The following is a 17132-nucleotide window of genomic DNA, read 5'->3' as shown; positions in this document are numbered from 1 at the left end:
AAGGACAAGGATGGATCTTGCTGCCCTATTCTGGATTAGCTGGAGGGGTCATAAAGAAAAAGAGGGTAGATTCAGAATAGGGCTATTGCAGTAATCTAGCCTAGAGAGAACCAGAGCTCTGTTACGATTGAGCTTCTAGGGGAAAGTAAGAAAATGGATAATTCCTTTGAGAAGGAAGAGTTGAAAGTTGGACTTCTTGGCAATGTCCGGAATGTGAGGGAGGAAGGGGAGAGATGAGTCGAAGATGACTCCAAGGTTGCTTGCTTCAGATGAAGGAGAGGGGGGCGAGCCCATAGAGAATGTCCAAAGTGAGGGGAAGAAAGAGGGAGCAGGGGTCCCAATAGAAAGGATATCAGTATTGCTGGCATTGAGGAAGAGATTGTTGGAAGTGCACCAGGACTGGATGGCAGATAGGCAGTCTGGGATGATGGAAGATGCCAGAGGGTCAGTAGGAAGTTTGAAAAAGAGTTATGTGTCTTCTGCATAACAACGGAAGTTCTGGGACAAGGATGAAATGAGGAGTGCCAGCTGGGCAAGGTAAGTGTTAAAGAGCCGGGGGGGGGTGGAGCCCTGGGGGACCCCAAAGGTGGAGAAAGAGGTAGGTGAGGAGAAAGTGCCCAGAATAACCTCGGACAAACGGTCAGTTAGGAAGGAGGTCAACCAGTCCAGTTCCCGCTCCGACATACCCAGGGTATCATGGTGGCGTTTTATGGGACTGGAATGGTTGACCGTGTCAAAGACAGAAGAGAGATCAAGCGGAATGAAGACAGCTGGAGAGTTAGAGTACAGAGATGCAAGCAGATCTTCACAGGTTTTCAAAAGAGCAGTTTCCATGCCTCTGAATGCTCGGAATCTAGATTGATGGTTGAGGAGACCGCAAACAAGTTCAATGTGTGAAGTAAATTGGGGGAAATCCAGCTTCTCCAGGAGTTTCCCAAGGAAGGAGATGATAGAAATAGGGTGGTAGTTGGATGTACAGTTAGGGTCTGCTGAAGGTTTTTTTCAGGAGGGACGCACAATGGAGTGCTTGAGGGAGGAGGGGAAAGAACCTGTAGCAAAAGAGTGGTTGCAGAAATCAGCGAGCGCAGGGGCAATAGAGCCAATCTTGTCCTTGATCGTTCTGGAAGAGCAAGGAGAGACCTGTTTGGAGGAGACCTTCATAGAGCGCACATCTCTGGTGACATCATCAGATGTAACAGGGGAGAAGGAGGAGAGAAAGGAAGAAGGAGGCTGGGAGGCCATAGGAGACAAGAGAGTGTGGGAGGGGTTGGGGGAGAGGGTAGCAAGGGTGCTCAGGATATCCAAGGTTTTAGTGGTAAAGTGTGTGGCCAGTGCTTTCCAGAGGGCCTGGGGAGGAGGAGACTGCAGAAAGGTTGGCTAGTTCCCAGCAGCCTTGTTATTGGATGCACCAGATACCCATGCCTTGATGTGGGCCCTTTTCTTGGCACACATGGCGAGTCTGTATTGCCTTTGGATCAGGTGGCAGACCAGTTTGTTAGAGGGTGAGCCTAAGGTTTTCCACTTCCATTCCGAAACTCTGCACTTGTGTTTCAGGGTTGCTAGTTCAGAATCGTTCCAGGTATTCCGCTTAGAGGGAGATTTTAGATGGATCCGCGTGACTGGGGCAAGAATATCCAGAACGTTAGTAATGGCCAGATGAAGGTTGCTGAGAGCGGAGTCCGAGGTAGAGTATGGGGTTGTGTGGAGGGGAGATAAAGGTGTATGCAAAGGCAGCGGCTGTCACTCGTTTCATCGGATGGATGTTCGTGAATGAGGATGACAGGACTGAAGTGACCCAGGTAAGAGGAGAGAGTGGTCTGACCAGGAGAGAGAAATGACCACTGGGGGTAGGGGGGTGGAAGATCAGAGTGGATATGAGCATCAAGAGTGTGTCCTGCCGTGTGGGTTGGACCAGAAGGGAGAATGTAGAGGGAGAGCAAGATGCAGAGGTCAAAGAAGAGAGTGGATGCTGTGACAGAGCAGTCCAAGTGAATGTTGAAGTCGCCCAAGAGAAGAGGTGGTTGTGAGGAGTGAGGAGCAGCCATCAGCCCATTCCGAGAGGAACATTGTGGTAGAGCCAGGTGGCCTCTACATAGTGGCAATGGACAGAGAGGAGGGATAGATGACCAAGTTGCACACCGGGCTCTCAAAGGAGGAGTAAGGCTAGTTGCGGATGAGGGAAGAAGGAACCCACTCAGGGAACATTAAGGCAACCCACCGCCAGCACGGTTAGGGCGTGGCTTGGAAATTATCTTGTAGCCATCCCATAGAAGGGAGTCGAAAGCAGTGACTGAGCTGACATTGAACCATGTCTCGCTATGTGCGAAAATGCAGAGGTCAATGTCTTCAAGAAGGAGGCAGATGTCGGCAGAGTGTTTGTTGGCTGAATTTGCGTTGCCTGTGGCCAGGTGTAGGAGGTCTCCGCCTTTGAAGATTTTTCAAGCAGGAGTACAAGGGTGTGGTTCACCAGTCGGAGGGAGGTCAGAGAGAGTGCTTGGGGGAGAGGCAGGAGAGTGAAGGAAGTTAATGAGGGACAGCAGGCACTGGTCAAAGAGAACGAGGTCGGGTTAAGGACCCTGAACCAAGATATTGCCAGTGTGGTACACATTAATGATACAGCGGGATGATGAGCCTGCCAAGAAGACTTCCCACTTGGTGCCGCCATTGATGGGAGAGGGTGTGAAAGGGGAGAGAGTAGAGATGAGATGAGGAGTCCATAGATCTGGAGAGGGGACAGAGAAGAGGATATCAGTGAAGACCTGTCTGAAAGTTGCACCGACACAGGTGTCTGCAATGGGTAGGCCAGGGTTGGCATTCAGGATGTCTTTTTTTTCTCCAGACTTTGTGAAAGAGGGAGGGTAGGTGATAGTGTAGTAGTTAGAAAAGATAGGAGAGATGGTGAGTGCCATTAGGGTGGCAGAGGATAATTGAAGGAAAGACGAATGATTGCACTGCACAGTCCCAGCCCAAGCTACCGAGTGGCCCAGTAGTTACAGCGGAACACAGAATGCAAATGCAGCAGTGGGGTGCAAGATATTAAAGGGTACACAGACCCAAATTTGAAATACAAAAATACAAAACAGGGCACAGAATGCAAATGCAGCAGTGGGGTGCAAGATGTTATAGAGTGCACACACCCAAGTTCGAGACTCAAAACAGGACACAGAATGTAAATGCAGCAGTGGGGTGCAAGATGTTAAAGAGTGCACACACCACATTTCAGATTCAAAACAGGGCACAGAAAGCAAATGCAACAAATGGGTGCAAGATGTTATAGAGTGCACACACCCAAATTCGAAATTCAAAACAGAGCACAGAATACAGTGAGGGAAGGAACAGGTAAAATATGTGAGCCAGGGGAGGCAGATTGAAGAGGGCACACTTATGGTTCAGATTGTGGGTGGAGGAGGCAGTTGATAAGTTCAGACATCACTCACAGGTCGAAGTGCAGGGGGCCTATGTTCGTATGTAGTGACCAGCTGCATCATTTGGCTGCTTCATTGTTTGTAGGGGTTAGGAAGGTGGGGCCCTCCTAGCTCACCCAGGCAGAGACAGGCACAGACAGGGCCTTAGGTGTGGGCCTTTGGTGGAGGAGCCAGCTTCCGCCTGCCGGTGCCTCGGATTGGCTGTAAGCAGAGAGGCTACCCAATCAGTGAGAGGGCAGCTGGCTGGCAGTGGGTGGCTCCTTGCAGAGAGAATGGGTCGGCCATCTTGGAGAGTGGCCAGTTGGTCATCAATAAAGCAGCCAAATGGCTTAAGGGAAGGTTATACACCTTCAAACATGCAGCCCCCACGGGTGCGCAGAAAATAAATAAATGTATTGCGCCTCTTTGCATATTATTATATAATATTAAGCATTAGGAGCGCTCGCTGACAACATTTTAGCTAACATTTCTTTTCCTTCTTTTTATCGATCCCCAGAAGAATACATTAGCCCATCAGGGCTTACCTTGAGAAGACATGGTGAAACGCTGCTCCAGCAGCTTAAACATCACAGATGGTGATGGGGTTTCACAAGGGTTCTTCTCTCCTGCCTTCTACAGATTGAATGGCCTCCTTGCTAAACATTGCCACTTCAAGATACCAAAATTAGTGTCATTGCTCTTGCCACCCCTAAGCACTTCATTCCTGCCACTTCAGCCAGCTTCACTGGTTTCTCTCTGGCAATGTTTCACCAGTCGGCGACCTCTCCCCATCCCAGTAGGTTGTATTCATATAGGCATAAGCCCCTAGGAAGCAAGTGCCATAGTATTACATGAATGACATTGGGACAATAAAAGTCAAACTATAAGGCCACATAAGCTGCTGGACAATTTGACTTTCAGAGTGCAATTAAGTGTCTTTATGGTCTAACAACTACTGTCAATACAAAAATAGGTAGCAGGTGACCCTCTCTAGAAATAACATGGTATGATAACCTGTTCTGTGTTTTTTTCCCACTTTGCAAGTCCACAGCCATCGCTTTTTGCTCACTGTACTTTTTACAAAGGAGCAGTAACCATTTGCATATCAGTCTTTGTCCTGCCCACAAAGGCAGTCCAGCACCGAAATGCCAGGCAAACCTCCTTTGAACAAGAATGCCAACAGCAGCCTCAGACACGTGTTTCAGCCTTGTTGGGCCTCATCAGTGAGGTGGAGCTGTGCCTCTGAGTACAGTGAGCAAGGGGACCACGTCTTGGCTTCCCCCAGGTAACTAAGCCATTCAACTGTTTGGCTTATGGTACCCAAAGATTTCTCAATAGAAATTGCCCATGATATAGGTTCAAAGTAACTTTGCAGAAATTAAGACGATTGAAAGCAAAGAAATAAAAACATCACATGTTACCTAAAATAACTAAGCTAAAAATGAAAACTCAATACATTGATCAGAAAATAAAAGCAAAAATGCTTCTGCACAGTATTCATTTTAGCAGGTTAAAAGGTCAGCACAGGGTTGGAAAGGGGCCTGAGGTTTTGAAAGTATAATATCAGGAATGTAAACCTGCAAGTGCAAATGGAGGGGTGCTGAGTTGAGCTAGAGGAGTATGGGGGGCACTCTGTGCCATAGAGACTCAAGTGGAAAGCGTAGAGAGTAGAACACCAGGATGTAGTTCTCAGAAGGAAGGTTTGTATTGACTTAGCCAAAACAAAGGGTGAATTTCTCAATATTGAATTGTGAAACAAAAGAAAGTCGCTTGCAACGTGTCTTTGTTTGGCTTCTCCAGGCCAATGCATGCTGTATTATCGTGGTTTCTGTTTTTGGGCTAACGATTTTCAGGGTTTCTTTCCAGAGGGTAACTCTCCTCCTCCAGCATGACCATCTCCAAACCACACAGCTTCTCATCCAATGCAACTCTTTTCTCAACCCGTGCCTCAAATACTACTGTTCTCTGCCGACTACTCTTTTCCTCCAAAGCAACTGTGTTCTGATGGCAAACCTCCTGCTCTGATACAGCCCTCTCTCTCCAAACTCCAACCACCTCCTTCAAGCAACTCTCCTTTCAATCAACCTCTGGAACACTCCAGAAACACTCCTTGTTCAGGCCACCGGGCTGCACAGCATGGCTTGTATACTATGCCCTCCCCTCTCCTTGTGTGGTGCTTTGGGATATGCACTGCACCTGTCACTGCCTGATGAGGATTGACAGGTGATTGGCTAGTCTCTTTCTATGCACCTTACACTGATTTCATGACTTGGACAAAAGGCATACAAGGCCCTACTGCAAGTCCTAACTGTCGCCACTGTGCTTTCACACGTTTCTGTTTTTTCTGCTCACTATATTGAAAATGACACAGAGCTTTGCGTATCCCAATTGTTTGGGTGTAAGGGTTGCACAGCATTAAAGAAGCTATAGCTTCAGTATACGTACGTTTATGCATTTTATGATATGTGATTAAATGCAGAAACAAGAAAACAAAACAAGTATGAAAGACCACACCGTTAATAAAATAAATGCTTGAAAATACGAGCTGCTTAAAAGTTTAGAAAACGACATTATTAGTATTGTATGTGTTTGAATATCTGAGGTACATACCAGTATTGATTGTTCTCTTTTACATATTCAATGCACTTCGACAGGAAGGTCAGTTTGAATGGACCGACGGCTCACCACACGACTATGCTTATTGGGATGGCAACCAGCCTGACGACAGCACCCACACCATCCCGGAAGAAGAGGATTGCGTGCAGATATGGTACCGCTACAATAGTGGTAGGTCAATGCGCGGCCATGCCTTGTGCTGTAAAACACATCCCGCGGCGAGACCCATAAAATGCCTCATTAGCACAGTCACTGAAGCCATTGATATTTTTGTCAAGTCAATAATCCATCTGACCATTTATGAATGCCGTTCAGTGTAATTCCTTTCTGTCTCATTCGCAGCTCTCAGCCTTTGTGTCTTCTACAGTCCTTTAAGCTCTCTCATTGGATCCTGCATATCCCGCTCTTTCAGTGCTAGGCTGTATCATGGCAACCTGCACTGGGCGGTGGATTCGTGCTGTTCCTGTCTAGTCGATGCGCCATTTTACATTAATGAGCCATTTCCAGTGCCTTTCTGTGTCTTTAGCACAAGCAAGGCATTATTTGAAATAATACAGCGCTGACATCCCTGTTCATGTCATAATCAGTTGCATAAAGAAAAGAAAACAGAGTCTGTTTAATTGATGGGATGTTTGAAATATTTTTCATATTTTTGTCACATTACAGTATTGCCCCTCTCCCTCTGTCCAATCTTTAGCTATCAAACCTTTACCTAACAAACAGAACACAATGTAGCTCCACCCCTCAAAGGGGGTATACATTTTAACACTTAAACAACCTTTTTTTCTGTCTCTCCATCGAGGTTCTATAAAGTGTTGTGACTAGTTGCCTTGTACTTTTTGTATGGATGTGCGCGCTGTAACAGCGGTCTAGCTATTAAAGCAGTGTTTGATCGTGTGAGAATTGATTGCGGCAAACTGTTTGAAAAAAACCTCCTGCATGCAATCAATTCTTAGATGATCAAACACCACCACCCACACACCCCAACCCCCATCCCCCTTCCCTACTTACCTGTTTGGTCGCCGCCTGGTCCACTTCAGCCCTGCAGAGTCAGATCCGTCCCTCTAACGCGGGTCGTATCCAACACAGCAGTGTCCTATTTTCTTTTTTTCCCACGGTCTCCCGCGTCCGAAATTGAGGATGCGGGGACACCCCTGAAAGCCCCTAAGGCTAAAACATACCGAACATGTGGAGCGGGGACCACCCCCTCAACCCTGCTCCAAATGTTCGGTATGTATTAGCCAAATTGTTCGTTTTTATTCAGTCGAATGGTAGAAGTCAAATTCGGTCAAATGTACCATTTGGCCAAATAAAAATAAACAAATATGCTAATACCATTTAAGCGGAGTTGATTGATGACACGCATGAGGTTGATTTCTCAGACATGTGATGAGGGGTGTGAGTTAAACATGAGGAGGTTTTGCTTCTTCCTTTCCAGAGTATGTGTGATTGAAGCAGTTGCTACGCTCAGCATTGCGGATTTGATGACATCAGTGAAGGGGGTAAAACACATGCAAATAATAATGATATTTCTTCTTCTCATTCTCCGTCCCCAGAAAGAGAAGGGGCAGGAACACGCATAAGAGAGAGCACCCTCATCACCAAAGGCACTCCACTGAGTTTTTTGTTGTAAGAGACCAATGAAGACTGCTGCCCGTTTGTGTTGTTTCATGAGCAACTTCTCCACACTACACCACTCTCTGCTCAACTTTTCATCTTCAATTTTAATAAATCTACATGCATTTTTTCATAGGAATGCCTGTTATGTTCCTTTGAAGCATTTACTGTGTGCCATTACCATTTATTTTCATGGCAACTTGACCTCTGCATGACACAACATGTTTCGGTTCTAAGACCTGCATCAGGTGTCTCATCATGAGCCTGTGTCCATCTGGAGCCCATTTCATTTTCTGGGTCAAGCTGCCATGGAAATACATGGTTATGTCCTGAATTATATGATATCATGGGAGTATGACATTAATTCCTATGGTAAAAATGCATCAGCGTGACAAGGGTAATCTAAAGATTATAATCAGAGCCTCCCATCAGTGCAGGCGCCTTCAGAGATGAATACCCTATCTCTATGAAAAAAATAAAAGAAAACACGACTGGAGACAATTCATGTAGTGCTTCATGTCATATTTCCAAGGGGCACTCCACTAGTACCTTAGCCCTCACAGGCTACTCCTCAGCTACCAGCTGCCGGCCCCAGTGATGAGCATCAGGATTGGACTGGTAGTCTTCCAGGAAACATCTCTCCAGAGATATTAGGGGAAGAGGGTTCTGTTCACGTAAATGTCAGTCTGAGTTTCCAGAACACTTATCCCCTGGATCTCCTGGCCAACCCTACATCTCGGAAGGATGCATGTAGCTGTTTCCAAATCCCTGTAGCCTTAGGAACTTTCCTAATACGGAGCATTTGGAATGTAGTCATGCCAGTGCGAAAAGAGCTTCCATTCCCAGATACTGCCCACAAATGTGACCACTGCGGTGGTTCACAGATGAATTTCCTCATACCTTGAAAGTTAGTTTGTTCATTTTTATCTTTCTGACAGTATGGCTATACGTGTGAAGGCCTCATTAAAGAAAGTGCGCACTGCCTCCAACTTTGTGAAGAGGTAGGGGTTTTACACTGTCTATAGTACTAGCAAACATTTTCAGAAGCGGATTGTGGCCTTTGAAGAAGGTTCTGATTGTAGACCTCTCCGTCGATGATGGGGATTCAATGTCTGCTGTCCTTGTAGTTATCCTTCAATGTCCTCAAAGGTCCTCCCCTTTGAGCCATATCAGATGTTTCCAGCCAGGAAACGCTTGTGGATAAGGGCATGGAATGTAGAAACCTTCCAAAAGATCACCCTACCTACAAATAAATCCCCTTTTTGGCACAAAACTATGTGTGTGTTGAAGGTGGCTGTACTGTTAAAATAAAATAAAAATATTGAGCAGACTATATGAAGCTCACTCTAAACGCCAGCCAGAAAAACCCTCAGATGTTGAAACACACCACCTATTGTTATCCTCCGCATTCTTCCTCTGCCTATTCCAGATCCTCAAGACGAGGCAATGTCTCTGGGGAAGGAGCTCCAATCTTTTGGAGGCAGGGCACTCTACCTCACCATCTTCCCAGTAACAGTCCTGAGTATGGTGGAGTGCTCCCTGCCTCACCGATGGAGACTGTCCTCCTGGTCAGCTGGCCTCTCCAGATGTTTATGGACATAGTAAAGTAAGATATCGTTAATGCATGGACACGGTAAGTGGCCCAAGACAGATATACAATAGGATTCATATCATCACCATAGTTTATTTTCGACACATGTCATAAAACCTGCAAGACACATATACAGCAGGATCATAAAATGCCTAATAAACATAATTGAGGAACCCTCAGTAGACAATTTTACATACAAATAATAATCACTTTAAAAAGCATGACTAAAGTGTATACATTTGCTGATAAAGTACCTAGTTTTGTTAATACATCAAATCTAAACGACATAAGATTTCTAAAGTGCTTAATGCTTGAAGACTTCAGATTCAAGTATCAATAATTTTGCTTAGCAATTAAATCCCTATACATAGGCTATTAGCACTAAGGTGTAGAAAAAACTTTAAAATGTGTACAAACAAGTGGCCTCTGAGTCAAGTATCAGTGCACTTTGACCTACCAAGCCAATCCCTATACAGAAATGTGGCAACTGCAAAGATTATGTTCCTATTGTTGGTCATTTTCCAAAAGAGAAGTGCATCTCGAATTGGTCTCACATTGTGCTCCCTCAATATTGACTTCAATAGATTTTTCATAAAAACTCCTGCAGCAGAACACCTGTCGTAAAAATGTGTGTTGGCGAAAGGATGCCAGACCCCTAAAATGGCCTCCACAGGTGCCCTAAAAAGAGGCCCTATTTCTGCTGGCACTTTTTAGCACCACCCACACCTGTTTTGACTTTTTCTCATTTAGTTTCTAGGATCTTTGATTTTTTGTGGATACAGGAACATCTACTAAAGTCCCCCTGTCACTGCAACCCTTTTCTAGGAAGCCCATTGTTGCCGTGGGGAACTATATCTCCCTTCATTGGTTTTAAATATATGGTCCTATGGTAGCCCATGGGGCTCCTGGGACAGAGGGGCTTTTTCTGGTCCTAGAGCGATTATATCATCCTGCATTGATTTTAGGAAGTAGGCTGATGGCAGCTGTAATTCAGATTTGGCATCACCAGGCAGTCTAACGCATTAGTATCCTAAGGAATCTTTTTGGTAACAATTGAGATATTAATGCACTTACGTCCTGCTATTTGCCATTGTGTTTCTTGGGTATTCCTTTTCTCTGGGAAACCATGAGGCAGTCTTAACATTGATGCACATATAGACACACCCTGTGTCCAGCCCAGCCCTGCATAATACGGACTGGTTTGTGCTGTGGGGAGTGTCTTGGGTGTTTGGTGGGTTTTATGGGACCATGCTGATTGGCTGACCACCAAAACCTTTGTTTAATGTCTCTTTGTATGATTGGAATTCTGTCTCAAGCCAGCTCCGGTGTGTGTGGGTTATCTAGGGAAGACCCTGTTCCTACATTCACTTCAGTTTGGATTTTTTAGGATTGCAGATGGTTTATTTATCTGCTGGAGGAACATTTCTGTGAAGAAACTGTTGCTGCATTTTAAGGACCGTACCTGGCCATACTGGCTAGATCCTGCGTCCTGAGCTTAGCTCTGTTTGAATTGTCAGCTGCTTTATTTCCTTCCAGGCTATCCCCGTCCAACTCTGGGACCTCCTCATTGGCTGAATCAGGCTCCCCAAGTTGGGAGTATTTTCTCGGGCCATGTTACCACAGCTTCCCATTTTCACTGCCTGAGTTGTGTAGCATAGTGTTGGAAGCTGCAATCTGTTGTCCTCCCCAAGGGACTGTCTTCTGCTGTTGGAAAGAGGCTCACTGTTCTTCGAGAAGCTTATCCTGGTTCTTTTGACCACCTGGAGCCATGTACACAATTGCTTCCACTTCTGTCTGATAGTTCACTCTCATTCCTTTGGACCCTCCGGGTAATTGTTGGCCTCGGGTTCAAGTCTCTTGAGGACCAGAACCCTCTATGTACCCTTCAAAGGTGTACACTTTACTCAGTGGGTTGTTTCTCCACCTCTATTTCCCGTTCTGATGGGTCATTCCAGATAACTGCCCCTAGGCTTCCCCTTTGTCCATGGTTGGGGTTCTTGCAAGTCCCTTCCTACCAGCTTGGCCCATTTGCTTACATTGGATCAAATACTGCTCTCCAACTCTTCTCCCTAGGGGTGCTGGGTCTAGAACCTGGAACAGAATCTCTTCATGTGTGTCTTCTCTGACATCCCCAGAGTTCAGCTACTGTCATCTGTGCACCGTTGAGGTAGAACTGGGACTGAGCTGGTTTTTCACCACAACTACTGGTTTTCCCTATTATTCCCATGGAGAACCTTTACAACTTACCTGAAACTCTGCTGAAGTGACTCACATGCACTTAATTGTCCTTTGTTTTTTTTCTGGGTCTCCCTAGCTCCCTCGAGTTTTAGGCAAAAGACTGGATTTTTAGCTGTTACTCGTGATTTTATCTACCTGTATTACCCCCATTCATGTGAAAATGCCTTAGCACTTTTTAGCACTTGTGGCTACTTTTGAATCTTTGGGCCTCATTACATGTTTGCCGGTCCAGAAACAAGGGTGCAGCAGCCAAGGTAGGCAGATGTGTCACGGCAGAACCAGCACTGTTGTTAACGGTGCCAGTCCTCCTGTGTCCCCACTCCCATAGAGTCCAATAGGGTTCTATGGGAATGGGTATTAACAAATGCACCGGCACCTGACTTCCAGGCCGCCAGACTTGTAATAGCCCAGTGGCACTGGGAAGTCAGGCACCAGTAAATTATTACGGGTCTGGCAGCAACCCGCCGGTAGCACCGGCAGGGTGACCGTCAGACCCGTAATGAGGCCCATTGTCTTTTGTAGGAGTGCATTGAGTCCTTGTGACTAGTAATGTACATCGACCCAATTCTTGCCTTTCAGTGCCTACTGGGTCTGTTTGCTGAACTTCTATTGCCGTGTATCCCTCTATGTCTGTTTGTATTAAAAATATAGTGTGCATTTGTAGCAATCAAGTTACTATGTGATTGGGAATACTGTGCTTATTGTTTGCGTAGCTTCTTGAGTCCTGACAATTACTAAGTGAATGTAATGTTTTAGTCTGTCAAAGATCCCCTTTATCCCTCCTCCTTAGACTATATGTGCAGCGCCTACCTCCAAATAATTGTCTTACATTTTAGTAGTGGGGTTTGATTAACTGGCCACTGCTGTTTTTAATGTATAGACTGCTTCCATTATGTGTTGCTATTAATATTAGTTGTTGTATACTGCACTAGCTCACCGCTGAATCTACATCTCCCTAAAGTACTTACTTTGAACTGATAGTGATTATATGTGTGTCTTTAATAGAGTCTAACTGAACTTTTCTACCAGCCCTCCTTCCTCCCATGAGTTAAGCCTGACTGCTCTGACATAGCTATCACTTTAGAGCTAGTTGACTTCCCTTTCGGTTAGAATCACTGTTTCACCATTAGATTTGCTGGTTAAACATCCCTCACCAGAGGGCTGTGTAAAAATCTTCCTGACGATCTAGAAAGGAATAACTTTATCGGCAAAGTTTTTAAAAACAAGCATAATCTCCTCCTTTGGGTTCTAAAAAGCAAGCATAATCTCCTCCTTTGGGTTCTTGTACCAACTTTTCATGGATGACACCCAAATGACACCCAAATCTTCTTTTCTGCCCTCTCCTCTGATTGCTCAATCAACTTTTCAAACTGTCACTCTGCCATTAAATATTGGATGGCTTTGCACTCTCTGATGTTAAACTGTACCAAAACAGAGGTTCTCTTCTTACCTGCCAAATACTCTCTCTAATTAGCTAGAAAACTCAGCATCATCTATGACCCTTCTCACATCTTCTCTACTTCCATCTCCAAAACTGCAACAACGGCTCGCGTCAACCTTCAACCTCCTAAATATTAGGAAAATCAGGCGTCTCCTTCCTTTCAACACTGCCAAGCATCTCTTAACCACTTTTGCCTTCTCTGAACTTGACTAGTGTGCCAGCATCCTCTTTGGTCATCCCAACTTTGCTTTTTATCCTCTTGACAAGATCCTTAAATGTGCTAACAGGACTCTCTTTGAACTCCCACACTTCACACCTACTTCCTTCTACCGTCACCAGGTTGGCTAGCTGATGATGCAAAGCAGGGCCAGATTTAAATGTCTTCTCCTAACCACGATAAAGCACCACTGTATCTGTCCTTCTCAATCCATCTCTATAAGCCTTCTCATTATCTCTGCTCTGCCTTCTTGACTACACTTGTGGCACCTCACCCTCCTTGTGCGGTTCTATGTTCTTTCATTGATGGCTATTTTTTCTATGGGTTTTTTATGAAGATTTTTTGCCGAACCCCCCGTGAAAAATGTATTTCTTTTCTTTTTGGGGTTTCCCCCCAAATTCCTTCTTCCCTATTGTTTTTTTTTACTATTACCGCCCCCAACCCTTTACATGCTCTTTACCCCCCCCTATTGATTGATGAAAGAATGGTATACGCCATGTGCTTCCTATCGCTTCTGCTCTTTCTCTCTTCTTGCTCCATTTGCATGGTATTCTCTTCCCCCGGACATCTGAGAAACAGTCGACACCGATGTGTTCAGAACCAAGTTAAAAACCTATCTCCTCGTCTCCAAGTTACCCTCCTAAACTCCTCTCATCTTCCTTCTAGCTAACATGTTTTCTTCTCCTCTAACCTGCCTCTGTCCCTTACTTTCTCTGCCTCCAATCTAGCACTTCATCCACCATGGTCACATCCCTAACACAGCTGAGCTGACCGCCTACCTACACTTAAAAATGTCTAATGTTGGTTGTCCTTAATCTATGTATGTCCACCCATGTATTGTCCCCAGTGACTGTTACATTTTCTCTCTTCCACAGCCTGGTCAAAATGCCACTCAACCTCACCCCATTGCATCACTGCTTCCCGTCAATTTTGATTTTGTATCTATTTTATGTTCTTTTGTGATCAATAGAGCATTATTCCCCTCGTTATATATAAATAATTAATACATAAGTACCTATAAGAACTCTGTACTAGTGAGATTACATTGAATCATATAGTTCACAGGGAGCTAGCCTCAAGAATCCTGTCTTGGAAATCCTTGGCGTGGTCCATCTCCAAAATGGTGAGGGATGATAGTGGCTCCCTTCTCCTGGTACTTCAAGGAGTACGTTGGGGCCTCAAAACATATACGCTCCTCCTCCACTACAGATGCATATGATTGGTTATTTATGATTTGATTGGTTATTTATAACGCACTTAATACCCAGAGGTTTCTAAGCGCGGACCCGGGGATCGAATCTGTGGTTCTCCCTGTCGTCTTGCTTCCAAGGTGACCACATTGCCCCTGAGCTATCCTCCCGACTCCACAAGATACAGGAAGCACTGATATCACACACGGCTGATACATGGCTCATAGGGGACACTTCAACAATGTTATGGACACCACACTAGACCGTTTTATTAAGCACACTGGGCCGAATAGGGGGCAAACAAAGCTGGCTGCAGTTGCTTGGGCCACGGGCCTGGTGCGTATATTATGGGACCTCCATCCAGACTGCATCGACTATTCCTTCCACTCAGCTAGACACCTCTCAATGTAAACCTAGACAATCTTGAAAGGGAAACTGAGGAAAGAGAAATGGAATTCCTAAGAGATCCCTCTGTGATTGCAGAGCAGGCCCTGAAAAGAGCGCAAGAGGCTTACCACAGTTGCCATACTCACAACACCAAATGGGCACATTTGGAAACCAAGGTGCGCATCTATGAAGCAGGGGACAAAGCGGGTAGGACGATTGCCTGGCTTGAGCGTAGGGATGAGGGATCCCGACATATTCATGGAATAGTTAATGACCAAGGGAAGCGATCTCGTAACCCGAAGAGGCCGATGAAGCTTTGACAGCGTACAATGAGCGACTGTACCAAACCTTGCGCACATACCGGTAAGTGAACTGGTACATTCCTGTGGCCTAAGGATGTTAACTGACCAACAGAAAGCTGAACTGGAAAGGGACGTTTCAATAGGCCATCTCAGATCTGCAATCCGGCGAAGTGCTGGGCCTGAACGGCTCTCCGGTAGAAGCGTGGAAGGTACTGGGGGAGAAAGTTGTCGAGCCATTACGGCACATGTTCAGTAAGGCATGGCCTTCGAACGGCATCGATTGGGGTTTTCCCTAAGAAGGATAAAAACCCTACAATGGGATAACGGCATCAGTGAGAGTCAACGGCCATTCATCCCAGGCTTTCATGCTGGAGAGAGGTAGAAGGCAGGGGTACCTTCTGCCCCCCTTACTCTTCATGTTGGCAATAGAACCACTGGTGTTATGGCTTCGACTGGACCCAGGTTGGGCAGTCACGGCGTGGCCCATTTACCACGAAGATCGGGGGGTGTTCTATGCCGACAACCTCATTGTATTTGTAGGGGACCCTGCTAATTCTATACCACAGATAATAGACATTCTGGAGGCCTTTGGGGCTTGCAAGCCCTTCAGGTGACCTGGGAAAAGACAGTCATTTTTCTGATACAAGGTGGGGTGCTGAAGATGCCAGGTGGGGTAAAGCTACCAAATTAAGCAAAACTCATTAAAGTATCTCGGGATACAAAGATGCAGCACTTGAGAGGATTTTCCTCAAGGAAAATCGCGAAACGGTTCATAACTGCTTCCAGGATGACGGGTTGCATTGAGCCTCTCCACCTCTCACTTCTGGGGCATGCAGCTCTCTTCAAAATGCTTATGCTCACAGATTCGTGTATGGTGTGTAGAATACACCAGACGACATTGCAGAGGGGGAATTCGACAAGATAGAGGCCACGATACGTACACTGTTGTGGCAAAACTCTCAGCTGTGTGTAGCATTACAGATGCTCTATCGGTCGTATTGGAGGGAGGTATCGGTTTACAAAACATTTAAAGCGCTACTGGGCATCACAACTGGCAGTCGCCAATGATCGGCTACACATGGACGTGATGCTACCATACATTGGGTGCAAACTGGCCTAGAAGAAACCGGTTACACCTCGGCAATATTTATATGGAGCTGGAAAAGTTACAACGTTACCTAAAGTCTCACAGCCGGTGATTCGTAAAAAGGTCACAGTACTGAGGAAGATGACCTGGGACCGGATAATCACTCTAGAAACCCATCTATGAGACAATAAGACCCTTACGGAAGTTAGGAAGTCTGGAATTGGAAGTGGTTGGGTCGACAAAGATATCACACTACTGAAAGAATGGGTGGGTAATCGCCTTTGAGAGGCTGACGCAGGTACATGCTTTACCCCAGGTGGAGTTTTACCACTATGCTCAGCTGACACACGCGCTGCAGGCGCAAATATCGGATCTTGGGGCACGACTGACCCAATCACCCCTCGAAGCAAATGTAATGAAGGAAAATAACCCAACCAAAGCTATATCCACACTATACCAGGTGATAACCATTTACATCCCCAGTCGACTTGAAGGTGAAGTATATGAGGGTCAGAGATTCTGGCCCTTACGAGGTAGATGATTGGATAGAAGCACTAACGCAAGCCAAGGAGTATATTATCCCAGCCAAGCTGCGGTAACACACCTGAAATACATACTCAGGGTGCACTACTCTCGGGACAAGCTCCGTAAGTGGGGCCGAGCAGCGGACCCACATTGCCTGCGTGTAAAGGGGCTACCGGCACATTCATGCACACAATATGGCATTGCCCAGCAGTCCAGAAGTATTGATCCAAAGCGGCCACACATCTCTCTATCATTTTAAATGAACAAATAACAACTGATCCCAGGCTGCTTTTACTGTGATTATGGGGGAGGTGCACCTGGGTAGATATGACAGGTTATTCTTGGCAGTAGTAATTTGAGCAGCAAGAATTGTTATTGGACAGGGCTGGGGTAGCCCGGATAAACCATGTACTTCAAATTGGAAAACTGCAGTGGACACCTGTATGGCATTGGAACAAATGGTCTCTCCTATGCGGGGATGTCCACAAAAATACAGTAGGGTCTGGCCCAAATGGAA

General features: G+C 45.8%; 1 protein-coding gene across 1 annotated transcript in view; it reads left to right on the top strand.

The window, feature by feature from the left end:
* Nucleotides 1-17132, top strand: part of CLEC19A (C-type lectin domain containing 19A) — a 257120-nt gene that overhangs the window by 213488 nt on the left and 26500 nt on the right. Inside the window, exon 4 of the mRNA XM_069647132.1 lies at nucleotides 6059-6191. Coding sequence (XP_069503233.1) covers nucleotides 6059-6191 — 133 coding nt within the window. The remainder of the gene's footprint in view (nucleotides 1-6058; nucleotides 6192-17132) is intronic.

Source organism: Ambystoma mexicanum, chromosome 2q (assembly GCF_040938575.1).
Source record: "Ambystoma mexicanum isolate Mex_15411 chromosome 2q, UKY_AmexF1_1, whole genome shotgun sequence".
Lineage (NCBI taxonomy): Eukaryota > Metazoa > Chordata > Amphibia > Caudata > Ambystomatidae > Ambystoma > Ambystoma mexicanum.
The sequence above is the reverse complement of the archived record's forward strand: the minus strand, read 5'-3'. Positions and strand labels throughout refer to the sequence as shown.